The sequence below is a fragment of the Parus major genome, chromosome 7 (assembly GCF_001522545.3).
Source record: "Parus major isolate Abel chromosome 7, Parus_major1.1, whole genome shotgun sequence".
NCBI classification, from domain to species: Eukaryota; Metazoa; Chordata; class Aves; order Passeriformes; family Paridae; genus Parus; species Parus major.
In genome coordinates, this window is record NC_031776.1 from 13,301,522 (window position 1) to 13,321,547 (window position 20,026).

The window sequence follows — 20,026 nt, forward strand, 5'->3', positions numbered from 1 at the left end:
GACAGTGGATGATGATTATTCTGTAGACTACTCATATTTAGGTGGATTAAAAAGACAATTATGCAGTATTCATCTACAGATTTTCATAATCCATGCCCAGATGTTAGGATTTTAACTTCTAAGAATCACGCTACAATTGTTGGTGGTAATAGAGGGTGTGACCCCATTTCTCTACGCTTGCTGAGATGTATGTAGGGACTACTTTAGTCTCTGGAAGGGAAGGTGATATGATGAGTGATGTGATGAAGCCTGGAACAATGCTCTTTTATGCATAACTGAGCCCACAGGCCCCTTCAAAAGCTTACTCATCCCTGGTGGAGCCAGAAGCAAATCTGCTCAGCAAGAGAACATGAATTTGCAGAGCTTCTCCCACAGATGAACTGCAGGTAAACTTTGAGCTAAACTATACTTTCAGATGACCGAGCACCTGCTCAGGTTCAACACTGTCAAAAGAAATGGTCTTCCTGCCTCTCTCCTGGTATGGAAGAAGAAGGAACAGAAAAGTCCCCTACAGGAAAGGAGAGTGGCCTAGTGCTCCCAGCACTGCCCTACCTCTTTGGGGATAGTATGCTGGTCGACTCTGCCCTCCAGCTCCTGCAGCTGTGCAGCAATGGGGGTGAGCTTTGCTGTCCGCACTGTCTCACACAAGACTTGCCGACAGTACCTGCAACCAGCAACCCTTGGTTAGTGTAATTCTCAGAGAGAAGCTTGTCCATATCTTTGTGGCAGCAAACAGAGTGGAGTCTCTTTTTTTCTGACAAGGAATCTCAACATCTTTGCAAGAAGCATTAAGTCTCATTAACAGCTTTTACAGAAGGTTATCGGAATCCCTCCTCTTTCAGATTTTAAACCAAACTAAATCTGCTAAAATGCATAAACACACCAGCCTTTTTCTGTACCTTTCACTCACAAAAGCAGCAAGAAAACCACACTCTCAATATTCCTTTACTGAAACCCTAACACTAGTCCAAATACAAAATGCACCTGGTTGCACCAACATAACAAATGCAGAAAACATAAAGGCACACTGCTGACCAGTCATCATTACTTGCAGCCCTTTGAGAAGTAGATTGGTTCATGATTTCTCTCTAAGTATCTCTATATCCAACCATGAAGATGACTGATTACCTCTACTACTTCTGGAAAACTAGTATTGAAACCAAACAAGACAGTGAGCAAAAATTTTGGCCTGGCAGCCAAGGGCACTGATTCTGTCAGTCATTCTTTCCTCTACTGAAGAACCTAAAGGGTTTCCTACAGACACCCTACAGTCAACACCTTGGTCCCTGTGTCTGGAGTGCCTGCAGATTCTCTCTATGCTGCAAGTCATCCTGAGGTTTGGTCACTTCCAGAAAGAAAAAATGGAGTAAGTAGTTTTTGGATGCCTTCTCCTGGCCTACTGCAGGCTAGGCATCAGACTCCACATGAAACAGCCACCACATGACACAGCCTTCCTCTGCATTCCTTCTATAGGACCCACCTGAGCTGCTCAATTTTCTCAAGTGTAATTGGTCCCTTCCCCAGAACACGGTCCATCTCCTTGTAGAGATTCTGCTGAACATCTTCTGAGGTTGTCAGGAAATAGACTGCCCAGGTGCACACTGGGGAAGGAATCAAGACAAGACTGGACCCAGACAATTCAATCCTTCACAAATGGCATTCAGTTTTCTTACTTCTTGTATTTTTAACATTACTTTTTGGCCTAAAATAAGGTCACCTCTGTTCACAGCAGACAGAGCCGATTCTGTATTCAGTGGTAGGAACAGAGGCTGAACTCCTGTGTAACAAAAGTCCCTGCAAGCTAAAATTCTCTTTCCTATGCTCTGAGGAGCTTAGGGAGCTGTGCAGGACACTAAAGCACTCATAAAGCACTCAGCATAGCCCTGGCAAAGGGATCACACAGCCCAACAAACCCTGATGAATCAGGGCTATTACACCAACCATGCAAATGAAAAACTGGTTTGTTCAAAGCTTTAGAAAATTCCTTCATTTGGGAGTCTTCCCTAGCACATCTCAGGCAAGTGCTCCAGCCAGCCAATGCCTGGGGCTCCTGAAGGGAGCTCTCTGCAGATGTTGGCAAGCACTTGTCCCCCACATCTATTTTTTGAGGTACTTGAGATTATCTTCAGTAGCAGTTAGAAAAAAATCTTGCATAAGAAATAAGTGTGTAGGATGCAGCTTCCCTAAAGCTACAAGGAAATGCTTCTAGCTCTCAAAAATGTCTATTCATGAGAACGATCTGGAATCTTGGACTTGATGATCCTTGTGGGTCCCTTCCAACTCAGAATATTCTGTGAATCCATGTGGATTCAAGCCCCTGAAAATTACATTCTTCCTGGAGTACCTGGAGAGGGTATTCTCTGGAGAGAGTATTACCATAGTTGTCTGATTTACTTCCCATATTTTTTAACACCTAGATGCATCTTGGCAGTTTTCTTTGGAGTCCCGGTCCCACTGGCTGAGGTACAAGGCCAGATAATCATCCCTTTATAATAAAGTATTTTACAAAGCTTCAGTTTGTATTTTTATTTGTTTGGGGTTTTTTTTCATAATCTTTGCATAAATCCCAGAGTAGCTTCTTTAAAAGTCCTCCATACATGGAACACACCTATCCTCCAGAAATACAAAGCACCCCAACACCTGCTAGCACTCTAAATTTCTTCCTGTGTGCCTGAAACTATTTTACAACATGATCTTTGTGGCTTATTTATTTTGGTGTTTTTTTGAAATTTAGCACCAGCTGGCTGGGGTTAAGAATGCAAGCAAAAAGTAATGGGGAGAAAGTCTAAGTTTCACCCTATGGCTAGAAAGGTTGTCAAACCCAGCTTAGGTTCAGCTCACTAATTGTGGGGCTGTGTTAACAGTCTGATGTAAAAATTAGCTTCTTCCATATGTCCGTAGCTCAGGAGAAAGAATGATGAATACAATTTTTTATTAGCTTAGGGTAAGTCTCATTTCATTACACAGTTTTTGGCAGCTGAGTGTAAGGATGGGAAGTTACCTACAGTTACTGTACTTACAGTTAGCGGTGATTACACATCCTGCCAAAGAGAAAATCATTGTATCTTCCAGAATCTAGGAAAGAAAATCTACTTCAGGGAATGAAGTTCATAAGACTGTAAAGAGAAAAAAGAAGCAGCACACTCTCCACTCAAGCACATTAAATCTCTTTAGTGCAGAGAGCAGGAAATACATCTAGAAGACATAAACTGAACTCTCTGCAGAACTTCCACAGGCATTGCACGAGACATGCTTAATATCAACGTATTTCTGGTTTATAAAAATAGCTACAAAGCAGTGGCAAGGAAATCTACCAAAGTCTAATGCAATGAAACATTGCAGGAGTGGAAAAAATGAACCAGAATCCCTGCATTGGCAAAGAATCTAAGCTAAGATGCAAAAACTTATATTAATCAAAGGCTACAAGGTAATGAATTGCCCATCTGGCAAAACTCCATTATGAGTAAGGAGGTAACAGCTGCACAGACCTGCTGGTCACTCAGGCTTCCCTGCAGCAAGGTGTCTATAAAGACATGCCTGTTGAATGATCTGCCTCGGCGCTCCTTTGTAACCTTCCTTAAGATGGATTCCATCTCCACCAGAGCTTTGGAAGAAAAAAGAAATGTTTATTTTAAAACCTGGTCATCCTGGTGCTGCAGAGAAGCAAATCCGTCTCTCCAAGCAGATTTTCAGACCAGCTGTCCCTGCTGGGCTCATTTAAAGAAGCAGCCTCTGTTACATGTTACTGTCAATTTGGAAGGCAGTATCCCCCAATTTAGCTGAAAATGCAGGAACCAAATAACACAGGTTGCCTATAAAAAGCCATCCTTACAGGTATTACCAAGGTGTATACTCTGTGAGCTGAAATCATGTAAGGGGAAGATAAATAATGCTGTCAAACCATCAGAGAATGTACTTCATCAGCCCAGAGAAAAACATGTAGGAGCCACACAGCTCTGGTTACATGACCTGCAGAGCTACAATTACCACAGCACCAGGACTGATGGAGCCCCTTTGGCCAGGGGTTCTGCAGGCAAGAGGATGGCTCTGTGCTAAAGTGTCTGCAGAGACAGAGAGAGAAATGGGAGGAGAACGTGGGAAGATTTTGGCACAGAGTCCACATATCTGAAGATATGTGAGTCCCCAACTCCTGGTGACTGCTGCGGGAACCAGGGGGGGTTAGGGATCTAGACATCATTTCCTGTCTGGTTTAAATGACCTGCTGAGAACTATCCAAGAAACATGGAGTGTAAGCTGGGTCTGAAACTCCATTTATCAAGGCCTAGTTCAGTTCCTTTGTTTTAGAATTATCTTCCTTTCTCCTCTCTGCATAGGAAGGTCAGCAACACTCAAACACCAAGGCTCACTATCTGGAGTTTGTGAAATTGTGTCCTCATGCATCATCACACTACAACTCAGGAAGAGAGCGACCACGAGAAGAACCCATTTCAACGGGGCAGAAGCTGTGCTCACGTTCTGAAACCCACAGAATCAGAAGTATAAAGAAGGAAAGAGTGGGTTTGGAGGATTTACAAGCAAAACTTTAGTTCCAGATACAATCTACTTTAGTTTAGCATCTTATCAATCAATACTGAAATGGTTTAAGTAAGACAACCTAGAATTAAAATACCTTTCTATAAAATATATGAGAAACAAAAGTACTGCTATAACAGACCTGAAAGTCATGTTATCTTGTAAGAACACATCAAAAGCTATCTGATGACGTGTCCAGGAAGGTGTATCCAACAAAGCAGCACCTCTGTACTTGTGTCTTCCAGCCTGTGAGTGACTGGCAGTCTCTCACCTAGCACAGCTGCTTGCCTCCAAGACAAGTCAAAAGTGGACACTAGGGAGCAGAAAAGGAAGGGAGGAAGCACACCCTGATTCTTCCCCTCTATCACTCTCCAGACTGGACAGACCCTAGAACTAGACCTGGAACTAGAGTTCTAGTCCTGTGACTTCTTGCACTTGCCATTTAACTCCAAAACAATGACCTAATGTGAGAGTAAGTACAATGTATCTGGTAGCTTACTGCATGAGGAGCAGCTCTGAAGAAAAGCCACAACAACTGGGCAAATGAAGTGCTTCCACATCCTAGCTAACTCCTAAGTATTAATCAGAGTAGGAGGAAAACTGTAATTTTGGGAGAAACCTACCATCTTCATAGTGCTTCTTCCTAGTCATGTTTTTGTCAAGAGACCCATCCAAGAAACCTCTTCCAATCTCTGACCAGATCTGGAAAAAGGACAGAGAGAACAGCACCATCACTTACCACAGGCTGAGACTGCTGGGACTATTCTAGGCTTCCCTACTCAGGAAAATTAATAAAACATCAAATAAAACTAAGTCTTTCTGTCAGTATGGAACTGGTCTTTTCTTTAGGACACCACATCACATTTCAGACACTATGTCTATGATAGCTGGATTTAAGCTGAAATTAAACAACTGTAATTACAACTGTAGGGAAAAGCTATGGGAATCTTAAATTGGAGAAGGAACTGTTTCTTTCCCACCCTATCACAAACATATTTAACATCCCAACATGTGGATACAGGTGAGATCTCCTCAGAGTTTCCTTTCTCCACAATGTCAGAGAGCCTTGAGAAGATCTTTCAAAGGGAGAAGTTCCACTGGCAGTCACAACAAAGTTTAACTGACTTAGGTCCCTTAAGACCTCCCAGCTGTCATTGGATCTGGGTTCCTGATCCCCATGGATCCTTTAGAAACACCTCAGACTAATGACAGCAGGATCAGCAGGAGGATCTTTCTCACAGATTCAGCTTGGGACAAGTGAGGCAGAGTCCTCAAGCTTGTACTTTAAAGTTGCAGCAGTAGCTTGTACTAAACTGTACAGATACAAGCTCTGTGTTTTTAGTTTGGAAAAATTTAATAGGAGCTTTTATGTCTCTTTAGGACACTTACTGCATCATGGTGCCTGCGGAATCGGATGACTTCCCGGTCATCTTCAAAGCTGCTGCCCATAGCTGTCTGCGTGACAGACTTCATGGCAAAGCCCAGCATGTGCTGGCAGAGTGGCACATGTTGTGCCTCAGGGAGAGACAGCCATTTGGCCAGCAGCTCTTCTGACAGCTTGAGAGGGAATGAACCATTAGTTAGCAGTAACACCAGCAGTCTATTTACCAAACACACCCTGGACATTTTCCCACCCACTTCCTTAAGGCAGACCACACTTCCATGGCTATGGAATAAGGCTAAACTCTTTCCAGGTTTCTTTCCATGGTTAAACAGGAACATTTTAGCCTCCAATCTTCTATTTCTTTCAAGGCTTTCCCCCAGCAAGGCAACCCTACCTTCCTCTCTTGTTTCCTCTGCCACAATAGGAAAACAGATCATATTCTGACTGCTGGACTAAATCAACATCACTTTGTGGCCCCAAAAGCTGGTTCCTTGCTCAATCCTTGTGTCCTGGGAAATATATCTAGAATCCAGATGCTCCAATATCTTTAACTGCATCTGGTATCTTGGCATAAAAATTAAGCAAGCTCAGCCCTTCTCCCAACCACTGGAGCTAAGAGAACACAAATATTCACACCATGAAAGGCAGAGGCTGTTTGCTATCTCAGATGCTTATAGCTCCAGCATTAATTTGAATGCAAGTCCTTTAGTGATCATTCTTACTAAAACTTCCCCTGTGATGCACACAGGGATTCTCTGCTGTACAAAGGCAGTTACCTTCTGGATGAGAGCAAAGTTACTTTGCAAGGACTTGGTCACACTGTTCTCATACAGTTTTCTCCTCATGTGGCTCTCTCCTGTATCCCCACTCAGGCTGGACTGGTACCTCAAGAGGGATTTCAGCATTGTCTCAAAGGGATCCACTGAAAGCAAACAGAGGAAACACCATTCAAAAGTCACACTGCACAGGGCTGATGAAAACGGCAGCCTCTTTAACCAGGTACTGCTACTTCTGGGCAGTGAGCAAGGTGTGGCTCCCTCCCCTGGAACAGTCTCTTTGGGGCATCAAGTTTCTCCTGCTCAGTGTGAGCTGGTACCTGACTTTTTCTGGGGCTGATTGCCATCCTGTGATCAGCTCCCCACACAGAGTTTGCCTGCTGGCTCTACCAAGGAACTCTTTAGTAACAGTGCCTTCAAGAGCTTGTTCCCCATTTGCCAGTTCCCAGCTGGTTCTGCCGTCTACTTGGTGACAAGAATGTGTGTGGCATGGTCCTTCCCCTTCTCCTCCAGCCTGACCAGCAGTCTCTTTAGCACATTCCCCTTCACATCTGATGTGCCCTCCTGCCTGAATGTGGCTATGCACTCAGGACATACCAGCTCACGACAGACTCAGCCAGAGGTTGCTCTCTGTGCTCCTTCCCTTGTGTCACAGACCCAGCAAACCTTGTTAGGTATCCTACTGCTCCTGCATGATTTCTCTTGCATGCACTGAGTTCCCTGCTGAGGAGCTCTTCCCAAATTAGCACCTACCTGTCTGCCAGGGCTGCCTCCAGCTTAGAAGCTCCTACAGCAAACAAACCCCACTAAGCTACAGAATGCTTTCTACTGCTAATCACATTCTTTCATCTTTGATCATTCCATACAGGCACTTGCATCAGTGTACAAACTAAACAAAACCACGTCACTTCCCTATCCATGACTCATTTCAGTTAGATTTTTAACTGTGAATTTCATCACCAAAGACCTCTAATAAATTTGTTAAAGGATATTAGGTGTCAATGCAAAACTGTGCAATACAGCATGGCATATGTTTTTCCCTTTCTGTAAACCTTTTAGCGTGCCTTGTGGAACTGGCAGAGTTTTTAAGGAACTATCTGGAAGCAGCAATCAGGGTTTTCAAGAAGGATATTGTCACTGTTTATCACAGTCTGTTATTTCTCCCAGATGGAGAGTGAAACCTCTAAGGCATCAGAAAACATCAAGGCTGGGCTAGACACATATGACTTTACCAGCTGTGGATGTATCTAGGATTCCCCATGGAGACTGGGGTCTCATTATGCTACTAGGCAAACTTACACGAAGAGAAAATTCCCACCTGCAGAGGACTTACTACCTAAAGACATAAAAGCAGCTAACGAGGCCAGAGACATGAATATGGTAATCTTTCCCAAATGTTTTTCTCTCACATCTTTTCTCTTCCAATGTTTTTAAGCTCTGCATCTCACCCTCTTTCCCACTCTGAATGACAAGGAGCATGAGCATGTGTCTTTTGGCAGAGCAGATGGCACCTGCGGCTCTCCACGTGGTGGAGGCTGTTATGTGCCTCTAGCTGCTGCTGACAATTCCTCCTCCAAGGTACTTCGTCATGGAGCTGCTATTCATGCCACAGATCCCTGCTGACTGGCACTGGCACAGCCAGGCACAATACTGGGTAGCCAGGAAGACACATGGCAGGTGGTAAAGCCCACACAGAAAATCCAGCAAGCAGAGGCATGCAGAGAGGCTGGAGGATGCTTAGAAGCAACACCTGCTGAAACTGCTGCACATGAAAGAAAACTGCTGGACCAGCCATGGGCTCTGGGGTTTTTTTCCCAATGTCTCTAGACTGAACTGGCAATCCCACACCACCAGTACACCCTCACTGTTGTGCACTCAGGGCTACAGAGCCCAGGCTGCCCTTTTGCTGAGGCCTGGCTCTGCCTCTGCTGTTCAGGCAAGGGCTATTTTTGCACAGCTGTGGAAGACCAGTGACCCCACAAGGCACAAACTGCCTCTGGAGAGAGCTCTACTCAGCCAGCACTTGCACAAACTTCACCCTTTGTCCTTGTCTTGAAAACATCTCCACGGTTACATTTTCAGCCCTCCTAGTGACAAATATCAAAATTTCAACTGTTCTTTTCACTTAAACGGAAATCTCCCCATCCCAAGAACCTCAAGAGTGCTGTCCTGGACACCAGTGCAAGTAAATATAGAGAAAAAATCTAACTGAGATTGAGCACAACTAAGCATCAGAGATAGAAAGAACCTCTGAACCTGCACACTAAAATACTCACAGAAGGAGCAATGAAGTCCTGTTCAGACAGACCAGGACACATGGTTCCATCTCCAGCATTCAGTGGGCTTCTCGTTCATTGTCCCAACCCAAAAAGCAACACCAACTCAGGCAAGTTTTCCAAGTTGATCTCTGAACCCACCGCTCCCGGCAATCCTGTATTAGTCCTCCCTCTTCACATTCACATCATTTGTAGGCCTGAACTGCTTCTCCAGAGCCACTCAGGGGAATCAGCAATAGCAGATACAAAGTTTTACTTCCTTTGAATTCTCCTTGCTAATTAATCTCAACCAAGCTTTAAGAGGCCATGAAAACATACCAATTTCAAACACTGCTTGAAACCTAAGGAAAAAGAGTCTCCTGGCATCGGAAATGTTTGTAACTATGAATCCAATTAGTTCAGCTTTGAGGCTTTGATGAGAAATGCATTATCTGCACTTCTCTCTCTGTCTCCAAAAAGTTTGGCCATACATACGACACACAGATGAGATGAGAGGAACCTTTGTATGTTACTTGGAGCTAAATCCTGTATCTCAGCCCTGGAAACCAAATGTCAGGTATCCATGAAGATGGATGGTGGCCTCAGGCACTCCAGCTGACTGAGGAAGAGTTACATGGCTTGCGTTTTCACGTGGGGCTGAAGAGTCAGGAGCTGGATATAAAGCAGTCCACTGTGGGCTGTCTCCTGTCCCACAGCACTGTGTGCACAGAAGAGATACGGGCAAGACCACATCTCCAATAAAACTTCAAGCTGTCCAGAGCCAGTTTGTCACTGAGACCTACTACAACCCCTATTTCCACTCACCAAGAAAGGGTACAGGAAGGGCTTTGCTATAGCTACTCAGCTACTACTGTTTATACCTCAATGCTTCAGGAAATATAACCTGTAAGACTGCTCACCTCTAATAAAGTTTGAGCACTTCTGGCAAGCATCAGTGCTAAAAGGAAAGCAGTGATACAACTAACATTGCTGCTCTTCCAGCTCTGAGATCGTTAAGAACCCTCCTTCTCAAGCTTGTTGCCTTTATGAGGATCCCCTCATAAGCTCTCTCTTCGTCTGGTCTTTCCTTCCTTGGCTTCTCCTGCACGACAGGCTCCCCACTTCTCTGAGAGCACTGGCAGCCTTTATTTGCACTTTCTTTATTTAAAATCATGACTGGGTATAGAGGTCAGAGCCACACACGGGACTCCAGGTCTGAATCATGCTCATTTTGTGCAAAAGTCCTCCCTTCACAGAAAATCCATGACTCAATGTATCCTTCTTTTTCCATGGCCATGTCACCCCACAGGCAATTCACACAGCCCAATTTTACTCCTGTTCTTGTCCCTGCTATCCCAGCCCTCAGGGATATCCATCTCACTCTGCTGCCCTGTGCTGACAAAGGGTTCCAGAATAATGCCACCAGGGTAGGACACTAACATAATCATGTACCAAACACTGCATTTCACTTTTCCAAGACAATCCAGCTTTGATCCCCCTTTCAAGTACCAGTATTTATCAGTATCCAAGTAAATTCTGAACTGAATCCCTGACATAAACACAGTTCTCTCACTTTCCTTGTCAGAAAATCAAATCGTCGAAGTACAACGTGCATTTCCCACTTATCTGCCATCCTTAAAAACATATGTTTAGCTCTTGGCATAGCAGGATACTGGGCTAGTTTGTAACTGCCTGGGTCACCTAATTTCCTGCACTTAAGTCCAGGCACTGTGATTCTCTTTCTCCGATACTCAGATCCTCACAAATTCAGAATGTTTATGAGAACTTGCCTGCTCAGGGGCCTGTCACCACTTCTCTGAGTTTTGAGAAAGTGACTGTCTGCTTAATTTCCCCCAAAACACACTTGAGAGCATTCAGATCTTTCAGGGTGGTTTTCCACCTTCTGGAGTGTCATCGTTATCCACTGTGTCTTGCTGATCCTCATTAACTCCCACTCCTTTCCCAGATTGTCACCATTTCTTTTTTTGATTCTGTCAGGCAACTGTACATGAAGTTTGCCCCTCCCAATCCCAGCATAAAGTGAGCTGAGATATCTGCCTTTGCCTGAAGACAACCTACAGGATCAGGTCAGAGGTATGCACCCAGCACCTCAGTTAACCTTGTAAGATAAAAACTGGGAAAGCAAGAGAACAAACTCAAACATCAACTGAGTTAAATTATTGAGCATGATAACCTTAGGAAGCAAAATGCACACCTAAGAGGCTTAGGCCATAAATTTAAATACTCTCCTATGACTAAGACAGTCAGCTCAGCTACCAGCACCACCAGCTACTTCAAAGACAATAAAGGTTTTCATCACAAAATCCTACACACCAAAAGAAACATGAAAGGTAAAGAACTTCTCCAAGTAACAGTTTGAAAAACCTCCATGATGAACCATACAAGGCAGTTATCACAAACTAGCAGCGCTGTTTTCAGACTTAATTTAGTGACGTTTACCCTCCTAAACTGCATTTCAAACTGCTTTTAAAATGTATGTCAAGTGGCTACAGGATGTTCACCTTGCTCTATCAAGTGACTAAAGAGCATGATGCTTTCCCTGGATGTTTGCCTGTAGAGAGATGGTAAAAGAAACAAGTGTACTGATTTCTTGATGGCCACTGGACAGCAGTAACCCTTGGTCACTGCTACTCAAGTCCAGTAAGAAGGACCAAAGTCATACCTGAACCACCACGTCACATACAAGTCTCATTTTCTTTCAATGTAGAATAGAACAAAACCCTGACCTCCTTTGATGCCCTTCCTTTGATATTCCCAGCAAGGTCAGAAGAAATGGACAAATGAACAAAAGACAACATAAAAGACACTTACACAATCGGTTGGGGTTAATATGTTGTTTCAGGAGATCAATGGAGCCGAGGCTGACAACAAGACGCCTTCCAAACCAGAAGGAGACCAGTGGCCCATATTTCTCATGAAGGTTCACAAGAAACTCATGTAAACTGCTGCTGACAATGATATCTGGCAGATTGCCATCCCTGAGAAACACAGAGGATATATGGTCATGAATAGCATCCTCTGCCAATGCTGAACTTCATCAAAGTGGAGGCAGAAACCACTTACTTTTCGTCAGTTGGAGCCAGCCCAGGGATACCTGATGCTTGCCTAGATGCCTAGAGTAAAAGGAAATGCATCAATCTACATGAACTTCAGATTTTATACAGGTCCCACAGCTTTCCAGCAGGAGAAATGAATTTTCCACACCAATACTGCTACATTACATACAAAGATGAAGCAGAAGCTGGATATGCTACATCTGCAGGCTTTAAACCTGCTAAGTCGATAAACCTCAAGTGTGTGCCTGGTGCCACTGGCTAAACCAGGATTATTCATCTGGTTAAATGAAAGATGTCTGCGTAAAGGTTTAAAGGGTCATGTTTGCAGTGTAGCATCTTACACAGATTCGCCCCGGAGGCCTGCAAAAATGCAAGGCGAGCAGACCGCGGCTGTAGAAAGCGGGATTCACTCCCGGAGCACGTACAGCGGGAGGAGCGCCGGGGGCGCGCTGTCCCGGGCACGCCCCGCCCGGCAGCTTCTGCCGCAGGCCTCTGCCACGTCCCGCCGGGCCCCGGGCTGCGGGCCGGGGGCACCGCCCGAGCCCAGGGGCCGTGGGACGGGCCCGGGGCTGTCTCGGCCCCGCGGTCGCTGGCTCTCCGCCCGCCTGCCCCGGGGGCCGGGCCGAGCGCCCCCCGCCCCATCGCCGGCAGCATTACCGGGTACAGGTAGAGCACGGCGCCCACGAGGATGAGCAGGAAAGTAACGGCGAAGATGGCGAAGTCCAGCATGGCCAGGCCGCGGCGGTGCAGCGGCGGCGCCTCGGCCCCACCCCGGGGCCGCCGGCGGGGCAGGAAGGGGCGGACCGGGCCGGGCTGGGAGCGCGGCTCGGCTCGGCTCCGCTCGGCATGGGGAGCCCGCGGCGCCTGCTGCTCATCTCCAACTCCACCCTGCACGGAGGGGGGTACCTGGGCCACTGCCAGCAGCACATCCAGAGCTTCCTCGGGCAGTAAGCGCCGTGGAGGGCTGAGGGAGGGGCGCCCGGCCCCCGCCTCTGCCGCGCCGACCGCTCTCTCCCCTCTCTTCTCCCAGGAAGGTGAAGCGGGTGCTGTTCATCCCCTACGCCCTACACGACCGCGACGCCTACGCCCGCACGGCCAGGGAGAAGTTTGAAAGCCTGGGTAAGGCCGGGCCGGCTGCCGCAGGCACGGGGAGCAGGGTGCGGACACGGAGCGGCCCGGGCCCTCAGCGCTGCAGCCGCGGGACACACGGGCTGGGCTGGGCAAGGGCAGGGAGCAGCAGGAGGCGGCTGCGGACTTCTGCCTGGAAGGAGATGTTTTAGAGGCCTCCAGAAGAAATCCTGCTGCAAACACTTCTACCTACTCCAGGGAGGAAGAATTTATCCCTAACTATTAAGTGGCATCTTTCTATTCTTCTTAATCATATAAGGGAACATTTATTCCCTTGTATCCTAAAACCTCTGCTCAAGCCGTACAACCACTGGTGTTAAGTGAAGAACATTACTTAAAGCACATCAAGGAGCCAGATAGTTCCATGATAGACAGCAGCTGAACTTTGCTTGGAGCAGAAATCTCTGCTGAGCAAGAAAAACAGCAAAACCTCCACCTAGTATCTATCACTGCTGAGGGTAACTTTGGACCTGTTAGTGTAGTAATAATCAGTACTCACTTCCCTGGGCAGCACACTTTGCTCCTTGTCTTGCAGGAGGATTGCTCCTATCAAATGCCTACGTTCTTCTCCCTCTTGTGACACTTCCTGTACTCAGTGAATCCCAGCAAGGCAAATCTATCAAAGGCAGACCTTTTAACAGAAACAATACTTGTATCAGATACTTGCACAAGCAATGCTAAAACTAACATATCCCATCAGAATTCAGCACAGCCAAGTTGAGGAGTAACAGCTTTTTCCTTATTTTCTGGTTACCTGTAATGCTCAGCAGGATATTGTGCCTCAGCCTGTACCTGCTGAATGAAATGCTCTGCTACTAGAGACTGAGTGCATATATCCACAAAACAAACATTTCCTTTTGTACAGCTGGATGCTGAAGCCCTGCACTAATGTAGGATGTACACTCTGTTTTATGTTGTTGAGTTCTCTGAAATTTCCCTGGTTGAGACATTTGGCTCAGGGCTGGAGGAGGTGGGCAGGGAGGGATTGAACATATCACATTCTTCCAACAAACTGACACGGCAAAGGTAAATACTTTTTTCATTTAAGGTTATGGGCTGGACAGTATTCATGAATCCTGTGATCCAGTGGAAGCTGTAAGGAAATCTGAAGCAATATTTGTTGGTAAGTTTTACTTCTTACTCCCCAGTGAAGGTTTATATAGGACACAGAATTAGTCCTGCTCAGAGGTGGCACTAAAGACCAAATATTAAGCAGATAGGCCTAGTAATTAGAAACTACAGAAGACAGTACTTGGGAGCCCTAAGACCCTAAATTTGGTGGTGGACTGGGAAGTAGATTTCTTAATGGAACTTCATCTCCAGTAAATTTCAAATTATTATTTTGAACAGTACCTCAGTGTAAAAACATGATCATAATAGTTGTATCATCACTTTATCAAGCCCAAGAAGTTCTAGTCCTAATACCATGGTCCTGGGTAGTGGAAGAGAGGTCATTGTCAGACAGTGGCAGCCTTACAAGGATGACTCAGGGCATGCCCGTGCCCTGCCCAATGACCATTCTTCTGAAGCTTCTGGTTTTACTGCTTCTCAAAGCAGGATACTGCCCTGGATAGAGAATAGAACTCATTGCACCTGCCAAGTTTGTAAAGGCTTCAATTAAAACTGATGGTGAAAGCATGTTAAATAAGCTGAATTTTCTTTCTGCAGGAGGTGGGAACACATTCCGTCTCCTGAAAGCTCTTTATGACAACAGTCTGATACATGAAATCAGGAAGAGAGTTCTTGAGGTAAATCTTGAGATTCTGGCCAAGCCTGAATGGCAGGATCTCATACATGAGCTTTTGTTCAGACAAATCCAAGCTGATTCTGCATTTTTGTCTCTAATATTCTTCATATATTAAGCCATCTCAAACAACCTGGTGAACTGAAAATCATGGCCAAATAAGGTCACCATTGAGCCACTGAAAAGACTTAAGGTCAGCAGTCTTCCTAGAGCAGTTTTCTAGATGCTGGATTGCAAGACTTTAGGATTTACAATGCTACATAGAACCCTAGAAGTAAATCCCTCAAAATACCAGTCAAAAGACCAGTGCAGGATTTAATCTGTCAGGAAAAACCTGTTTTCAGTTGAGATGTCCACTCCATATCTTGTTGATATAGATGTGTTCATGTTGCAGGTTGTGTGCTAATAAACTGGTGATAAAGTTGGATCCATACATGCCTTTTAGACAGTGTCCTGTTGATGCTGCAAATTATGTAATTTTTGTATCTCCTTGGAACTGAGAGGTGTGAGTGCCACTGAGCCTCTCTGGTCAGCAGCACCAGTCTAGCTGGTGAATCTCACAAGGCACAGCATTTCTGGAGGAGAACAGAAGCAAGGTGTTCCCCAGCAATGTGGAATTGCAAATGACTTTATGCAGATTTTTACAAGCCACAGTAAGGCCAGCTGCCAAGAATAAAGGTTAGCTAGGCTTAATATATAGAAATTCAATGTCTGTTGTGGGAATGAAAGCCAGAAAATGTCCAAATACCAGTTATGTCTGGATGACTGTTTGGTTATATTGCCACCAGTTGTCTCAAGACAGTTCTGTTTTTACAAATTGTTCAGATATTACCTGTATACTTGCATATTATATGGCATTCTTCTGTATACAGCACAGTATTCAGTACTAATACCTAAACAGTGCTAAACTGGTCACAGTACTGGTAAGTTGATGCTGTGACAACATTCCAATCGTCTGGTCTCTTCAGAAGCTAGTTAAAAAGCCAGTTCAGATATTTCCTGTAACTGCAATAGAGGCAAGTCTCTCCTCTTAATAGCAAAGTCCAACATGCACTGACAGCCTGGGAAGTTCTCTCTTGAGGGGTTACAGAGTTGTGAGTACAAGGCAGGCAGCAGTTAGTTCTCTGACACTTTGAAGCTACTGCCCACCTCAGAACCTGAATTCTTGTTCTGCTTTTCCCCTGTAAAATTAGCAGTGAGATCAGCTAGGACTAAGTCTGATCAGACTGATGAGTCTCTGAGATTGATAGAGGATGCTATAAAACTGAGTTCCTAGTTGTGATACTGCAGATTGATCACTGCTTTTGTATTTCAGGATGGGATTCCTTACATGGGATCCAGCGCAGGAACCAACGTTGCTACCGTCAGCATCAATACCACCAATGACATGCCAATTGTTTATCCACCTTCCCTGCAGGCTCTAGGATTAGTTCCTTTTAATATTAACCCCCACTACCTGGACCCAGACATTAAAAGAACTCACATGGGGGTAAGTAAAGCACACCAGAACTAACACAGTAACCAGGGTGTGGAGAAGTGAAAATAGTGTGCATTTTTGAGGCCTTACAAAGCTATAGAATGTCAAACAGCTGCTCCCTAGAGAACCTGGAAATGCCAATGAGGCAGTAACACTTTACTTCCTCCTAAAACTTAACTTTGCTTGGGAAGAGACATTGGCAACAGAATTACTGAACAAAGTGTTTTTCACAAACAGAAGCTCTCCAATGTCTGAAATACGTTGAAATGATTGGTATCTGTCATGGAATGGGGGAATTTAAAAAAAAAAAAAAAAAAAAGAAAAAAAGATAAACCTGAAGTGTTAAGATGCAAAGCACCGTGGTTCTGGAAATTTCTGTCTTACCTGTTGCTTGAGAAGACCTAACTTAAACATAGATTAAGAGGCTGAAATATCTGGTGGTCTGAACAAACGATCAGAACAGGGAGATCTTGAGATTCATACAGTTCTTTTGTAAGAAAATACCTGGGCATTTGTGTCCTTGAAGGGAGCACAGCCTATAATGTCCAGTACAGAGCAAGTACATGCACTAGTATAGCTGAAAGAAAAACACTTCAGCCATCAAGCACAAAGACAGATTTCCATACAGTGGGGAGGAGCTCCTTCTTGAATAGCATTTTCAGCTAACTCCTCAGAGAACAATCTGTGTGGTGCATCTTGTAACAACCTCAGTTCTTTCCTCCTTGTAATCAAAATTCCATGGTTAAAGGAAGTATTAAGAATTAGGGAACAATGAATAGATGGTGGATGTGCTTCTAGAATTTAGATGAAGTTGTAGGTATTAATTTAATCAGCTTGTCACTAGATATGCAGGCAGTCTTTTCCCTATAAATAATTTCTGCTCTTTCTCTAAGCACAGGCTGGAAGCTCTGTGCTGTACCAAGTCCCTGCTGTGTTCCTGTTTTTATTTCTTTACTGTTGCTCAGTTCAGCAGCAAACCTCAGGAAACAGGACAGAGCTGTTCACAGAAGGAAACTCTTCAGTGTAATACCTACTTGAAGACAAACAAGCAAATACTTTATCACTGAAAATCCATGATTCAATGCTCACTTCCACTAAGGTGGCACCTCAGGCATTTGCTTCTACCACCATCCTCGTAGTATTAGTACTGTCTCTGCACACAGAGATAGTACTAATTTAAAAAAAAACAAAACATGGATGAATTGAGTAGGAGTAAGTTTTAAGGCTTTTCAGGGTTAGGATTGTGTGAGTTCTGTTTGATCAACCTGCAGTAAAGTGATGAAGGGTAAAACATCTATTAAGAGTCAATCCTGCTATCTGATTCTGCTTGAGGGGAAGTGCCTGCTTTGTTTAATGTTATGAAATTGTTTGGTGTCATGCTGCTTGGATAGCTCCAAGTCCTACCTTGTGGTGCAGGAAGCTAAATCTATACTGATTATTGCAGGAGACGAGAGAGGAAAGAATCCGCCAGTATCATGAAGAACCAAACACCCCTCCAGTTCTGGTGAGCAGTAGTTCTCCAGCAGGAAGCTGTAGCATGACAAACATTTTAAGTGCATTCATACTAGCTCTCGGTGTGGGTTCCCTGCCTGTCAGTACTTACTAAACCACAGCTTGGAATGCTAATTGTATTCTTGCTAAGAGCTTCAGCCTTGGATATTGCTCATGGTAGAAAATGGGTTAGGGTCAATGAAATGCATATTCCTGTTAGTGTTGCTCAACACTATTTTAGGCAGCTCTGATCTTCCCTGTCACTGGCCACCATATATTGTGTGTTGGGGGAGGTGTGCATGCAGATGGTACAAAACTCCCCTTAATCTTTTTGCAGATACTCTTAACTTTAATCTCTGTAATATAGTTTCTGAATTTGCACATTCAGCAGCATATATGTAATTTCATTATGTCTGTCTGGGGAAGTGGAACCCCTAGGTTTCCTGTCCCTGTGTTTGATCCTGTAGTAAAAAGTTTGTGCACTAACAAACCCACTTCAGCCCAAAGTGGATCTAAGAATAACTGTGGTAAAAAAGTTTCCTCTTCTCCTTAATGGTAGTCTCTCCTTTAAGAGTGAAAACTGAAATAAACAAAGAAATCAACTTCTAAAACAAGGTAACAGAGGCAAAGACAAAATTAGCTGAGTTAAGTAAGTGAGAAGGTTTAATCTCTAGTCATGGTGGCACTAAGATTAGGCTGCTTGTGACAAGCATTCTAGCCTTTCATACAGTGTGAAAATGATTTTAAATGTTTCCACCTTCACACCAGGGCTTGCGGGAAGGTACAATGCTGTTAGTGGAAGGAGATAAAGCCACGCTGCAAGGAGTGACAGGAGCACGTCTGTTTTTGAGGTAAATGTTTCACTTGAATTGATAACCTTCAGACAGGAAGGGAGGCTTCAGACTCCTGGCACATGCTGTCCATCCTTCACATCAGAAGTTACTTAATCCCTTGGTTCCAGTTCTCTCTGGGCAAAATGTGAGTATTGTTTAATGCTCCAAAGGAGCCAGGAGTATGACAGCGCTCTAAAGGATATCTGACTTACCCAGTGTGTACTTTGGTATTGTATCCATTGATGCTTATGTTTCCAAATTCTAGATAGCCACTTTGGCCCTAATGCACTGAACTCCAGAACAAGGGAATCCATATCTAGAATTATATGGACTTCATTAAGAAATTTGAAATGCATGTCACTTGATGTAGGCAAAGAAGGGAGTCAGAACTCTGCTTGTTCAGAATAAGGGTGCCTTGCTCCATCCCTAGTAACATATAGAAGCAGAGTAGTCCCACCTCCCATTAAAGCTCACAGCATGGTTTGTCTTGTTTGCAGGGGCAAGAAGCCAACTGAACATGAGCCCGGAACAGATTTCAGTTTCCTCCTGACTGACAGCAATCCCCTGAATCCATAGCATTCCATATTCTGCAGTGGAAATTACTATATGGGGAACACGGTGAGGAAGAAGGAAAGAGATGTTTGTAGTCCCATGGTGGGTGGGGAACTTCAGCTTTATAAATAAAGATAAAAATGCATTAGTGACTCTTTTCCTCACCTCAATGCATGTCTCTGACATCTCCTTCCCAGCAAAAAGACCGCTTTTTTGCAATACTTGCATAATCATAGCTATTCAAAGCTTGAAGGGGCCTGTACATTCAAGTATCCACTTTGATTCCTTCCCCACCAAAAAACAGCTGTTCCCACTGCCTGCTTTTACCTGATAAATAAAAGAATTGTTCATTCAGTTTACTCCCACACTCTGCTGAATTTTTGTGCTATTAATAAAGGGAAAAGTTATGCATTCAATTACTTTTATTTGCTTCAGACTCATGTTAAATATATACAATGCTAATTATGTACAAAAGTGTGCATGTTAAAAATTTTCAGGTTACAAACTTGCAAATCCTAGAAAAGTGCAAAATTTTAAAACATCTTCCACCATGCTGTACAGGAAAAAAATCCATCATTAGCCAATATACACACTCTTAAAACATATTGATCAAAACAAAGTAAGACATACAGTATACTCTTAAAGCACCCAGAGGGAAAAAGATATTGCACAGAAGACAGACAGCAAGTTCATTACAGTGCCTGCAGGCTCATTTCTAAAAGTAGCTCTTTCCAACACTTCTCAGACCTAACATTTAACTCTTTAAAAAGGCATTT

At 44.3% G+C, this 20,026-nt stretch overlaps 2 protein-coding genes across 2 annotated transcripts in view; one reads left to right on the plus strand and one right to left on the minus strand.

The window, feature by feature from the left end:
• Positions 1-12,966, minus strand: part of LOC107207431 (cytochrome P450 20A1) — a 25,600-nt gene extending 12,634 nt beyond the window's left edge. Inside the window, exons 1-10 of the mRNA XM_015634497.3 lie at positions 12,683-12,966; positions 12,033-12,082; positions 11,781-11,947; positions 6,694-6,839; positions 5,923-6,090; positions 5,157-5,235; positions 3,489-3,604; positions 3,021-3,075; positions 1,481-1,601; positions 553-664 (exon numbers count right to left, since the gene is read on the minus strand). Coding sequence (XP_015489983.1) covers positions 553-664; positions 1,481-1,601; positions 3,021-3,075; positions 3,489-3,604; positions 5,157-5,235; positions 5,923-6,090; positions 6,694-6,839; positions 11,781-11,947; positions 12,033-12,082; positions 12,683-12,754 — 1,086 coding nt within the window. The 5' untranslated portion in view covers positions 12,755-12,966. The remainder of the gene's footprint in view (positions 1-552; positions 665-1,480; positions 1,602-3,020; positions 3,076-3,488; positions 3,605-5,156; positions 5,236-5,922; positions 6,091-6,693; positions 6,840-11,780; positions 11,948-12,032; positions 12,083-12,682) is intronic.
• On the plus strand, positions 12,842-19,666 carry LOC107207432 (alpha-aspartyl dipeptidase-like). Its single transcript, XM_015634498.1, has 8 exons — positions 12,842-12,972; positions 13,056-13,144; positions 14,202-14,276; positions 14,822-14,901; positions 16,213-16,386; positions 17,819-17,878; positions 18,634-18,716; positions 19,196-19,666. The coding sequence occupies exons 1-8, from the start codon at positions 12,872-12,874 to the stop codon at positions 19,272-19,274; spliced, it is 741 nt and encodes a 246-aa protein (XP_015489984.1). The 5' UTR covers positions 12,842-12,871; the 3' UTR covers positions 19,275-19,666.
• Positions 19,667-20,026: the final 360 nt, after the last annotated feature.

What these genes read in the sequence shown, in the direction of transcription:
- LOC107207432 (XM_015634498.1), top strand. Translation starts at nt 12,872, where the DNA reads ATGGGGAGCCCGCGGCGCCTGCTGCTCATCTCCAACTCCACCCTGCAC. An exon ending in ATCTGAAGCAATATTTGTTG is followed by an intron (nt 14,277 to 14,821) that starts GTAAGTTTTACT and finishes TTCTTTCTGCAG; the next exon opens with GAGGTGGGAACACATTCCGT. An exon ending in CAAACACCCCTCCAGTTCTG is followed by an intron (nt 17,879 to 18,633) that starts GTGAGCAGTAGT and finishes CCTTCACACCAG; the next exon opens with GGCTTGCGGGAAGGTACAAT.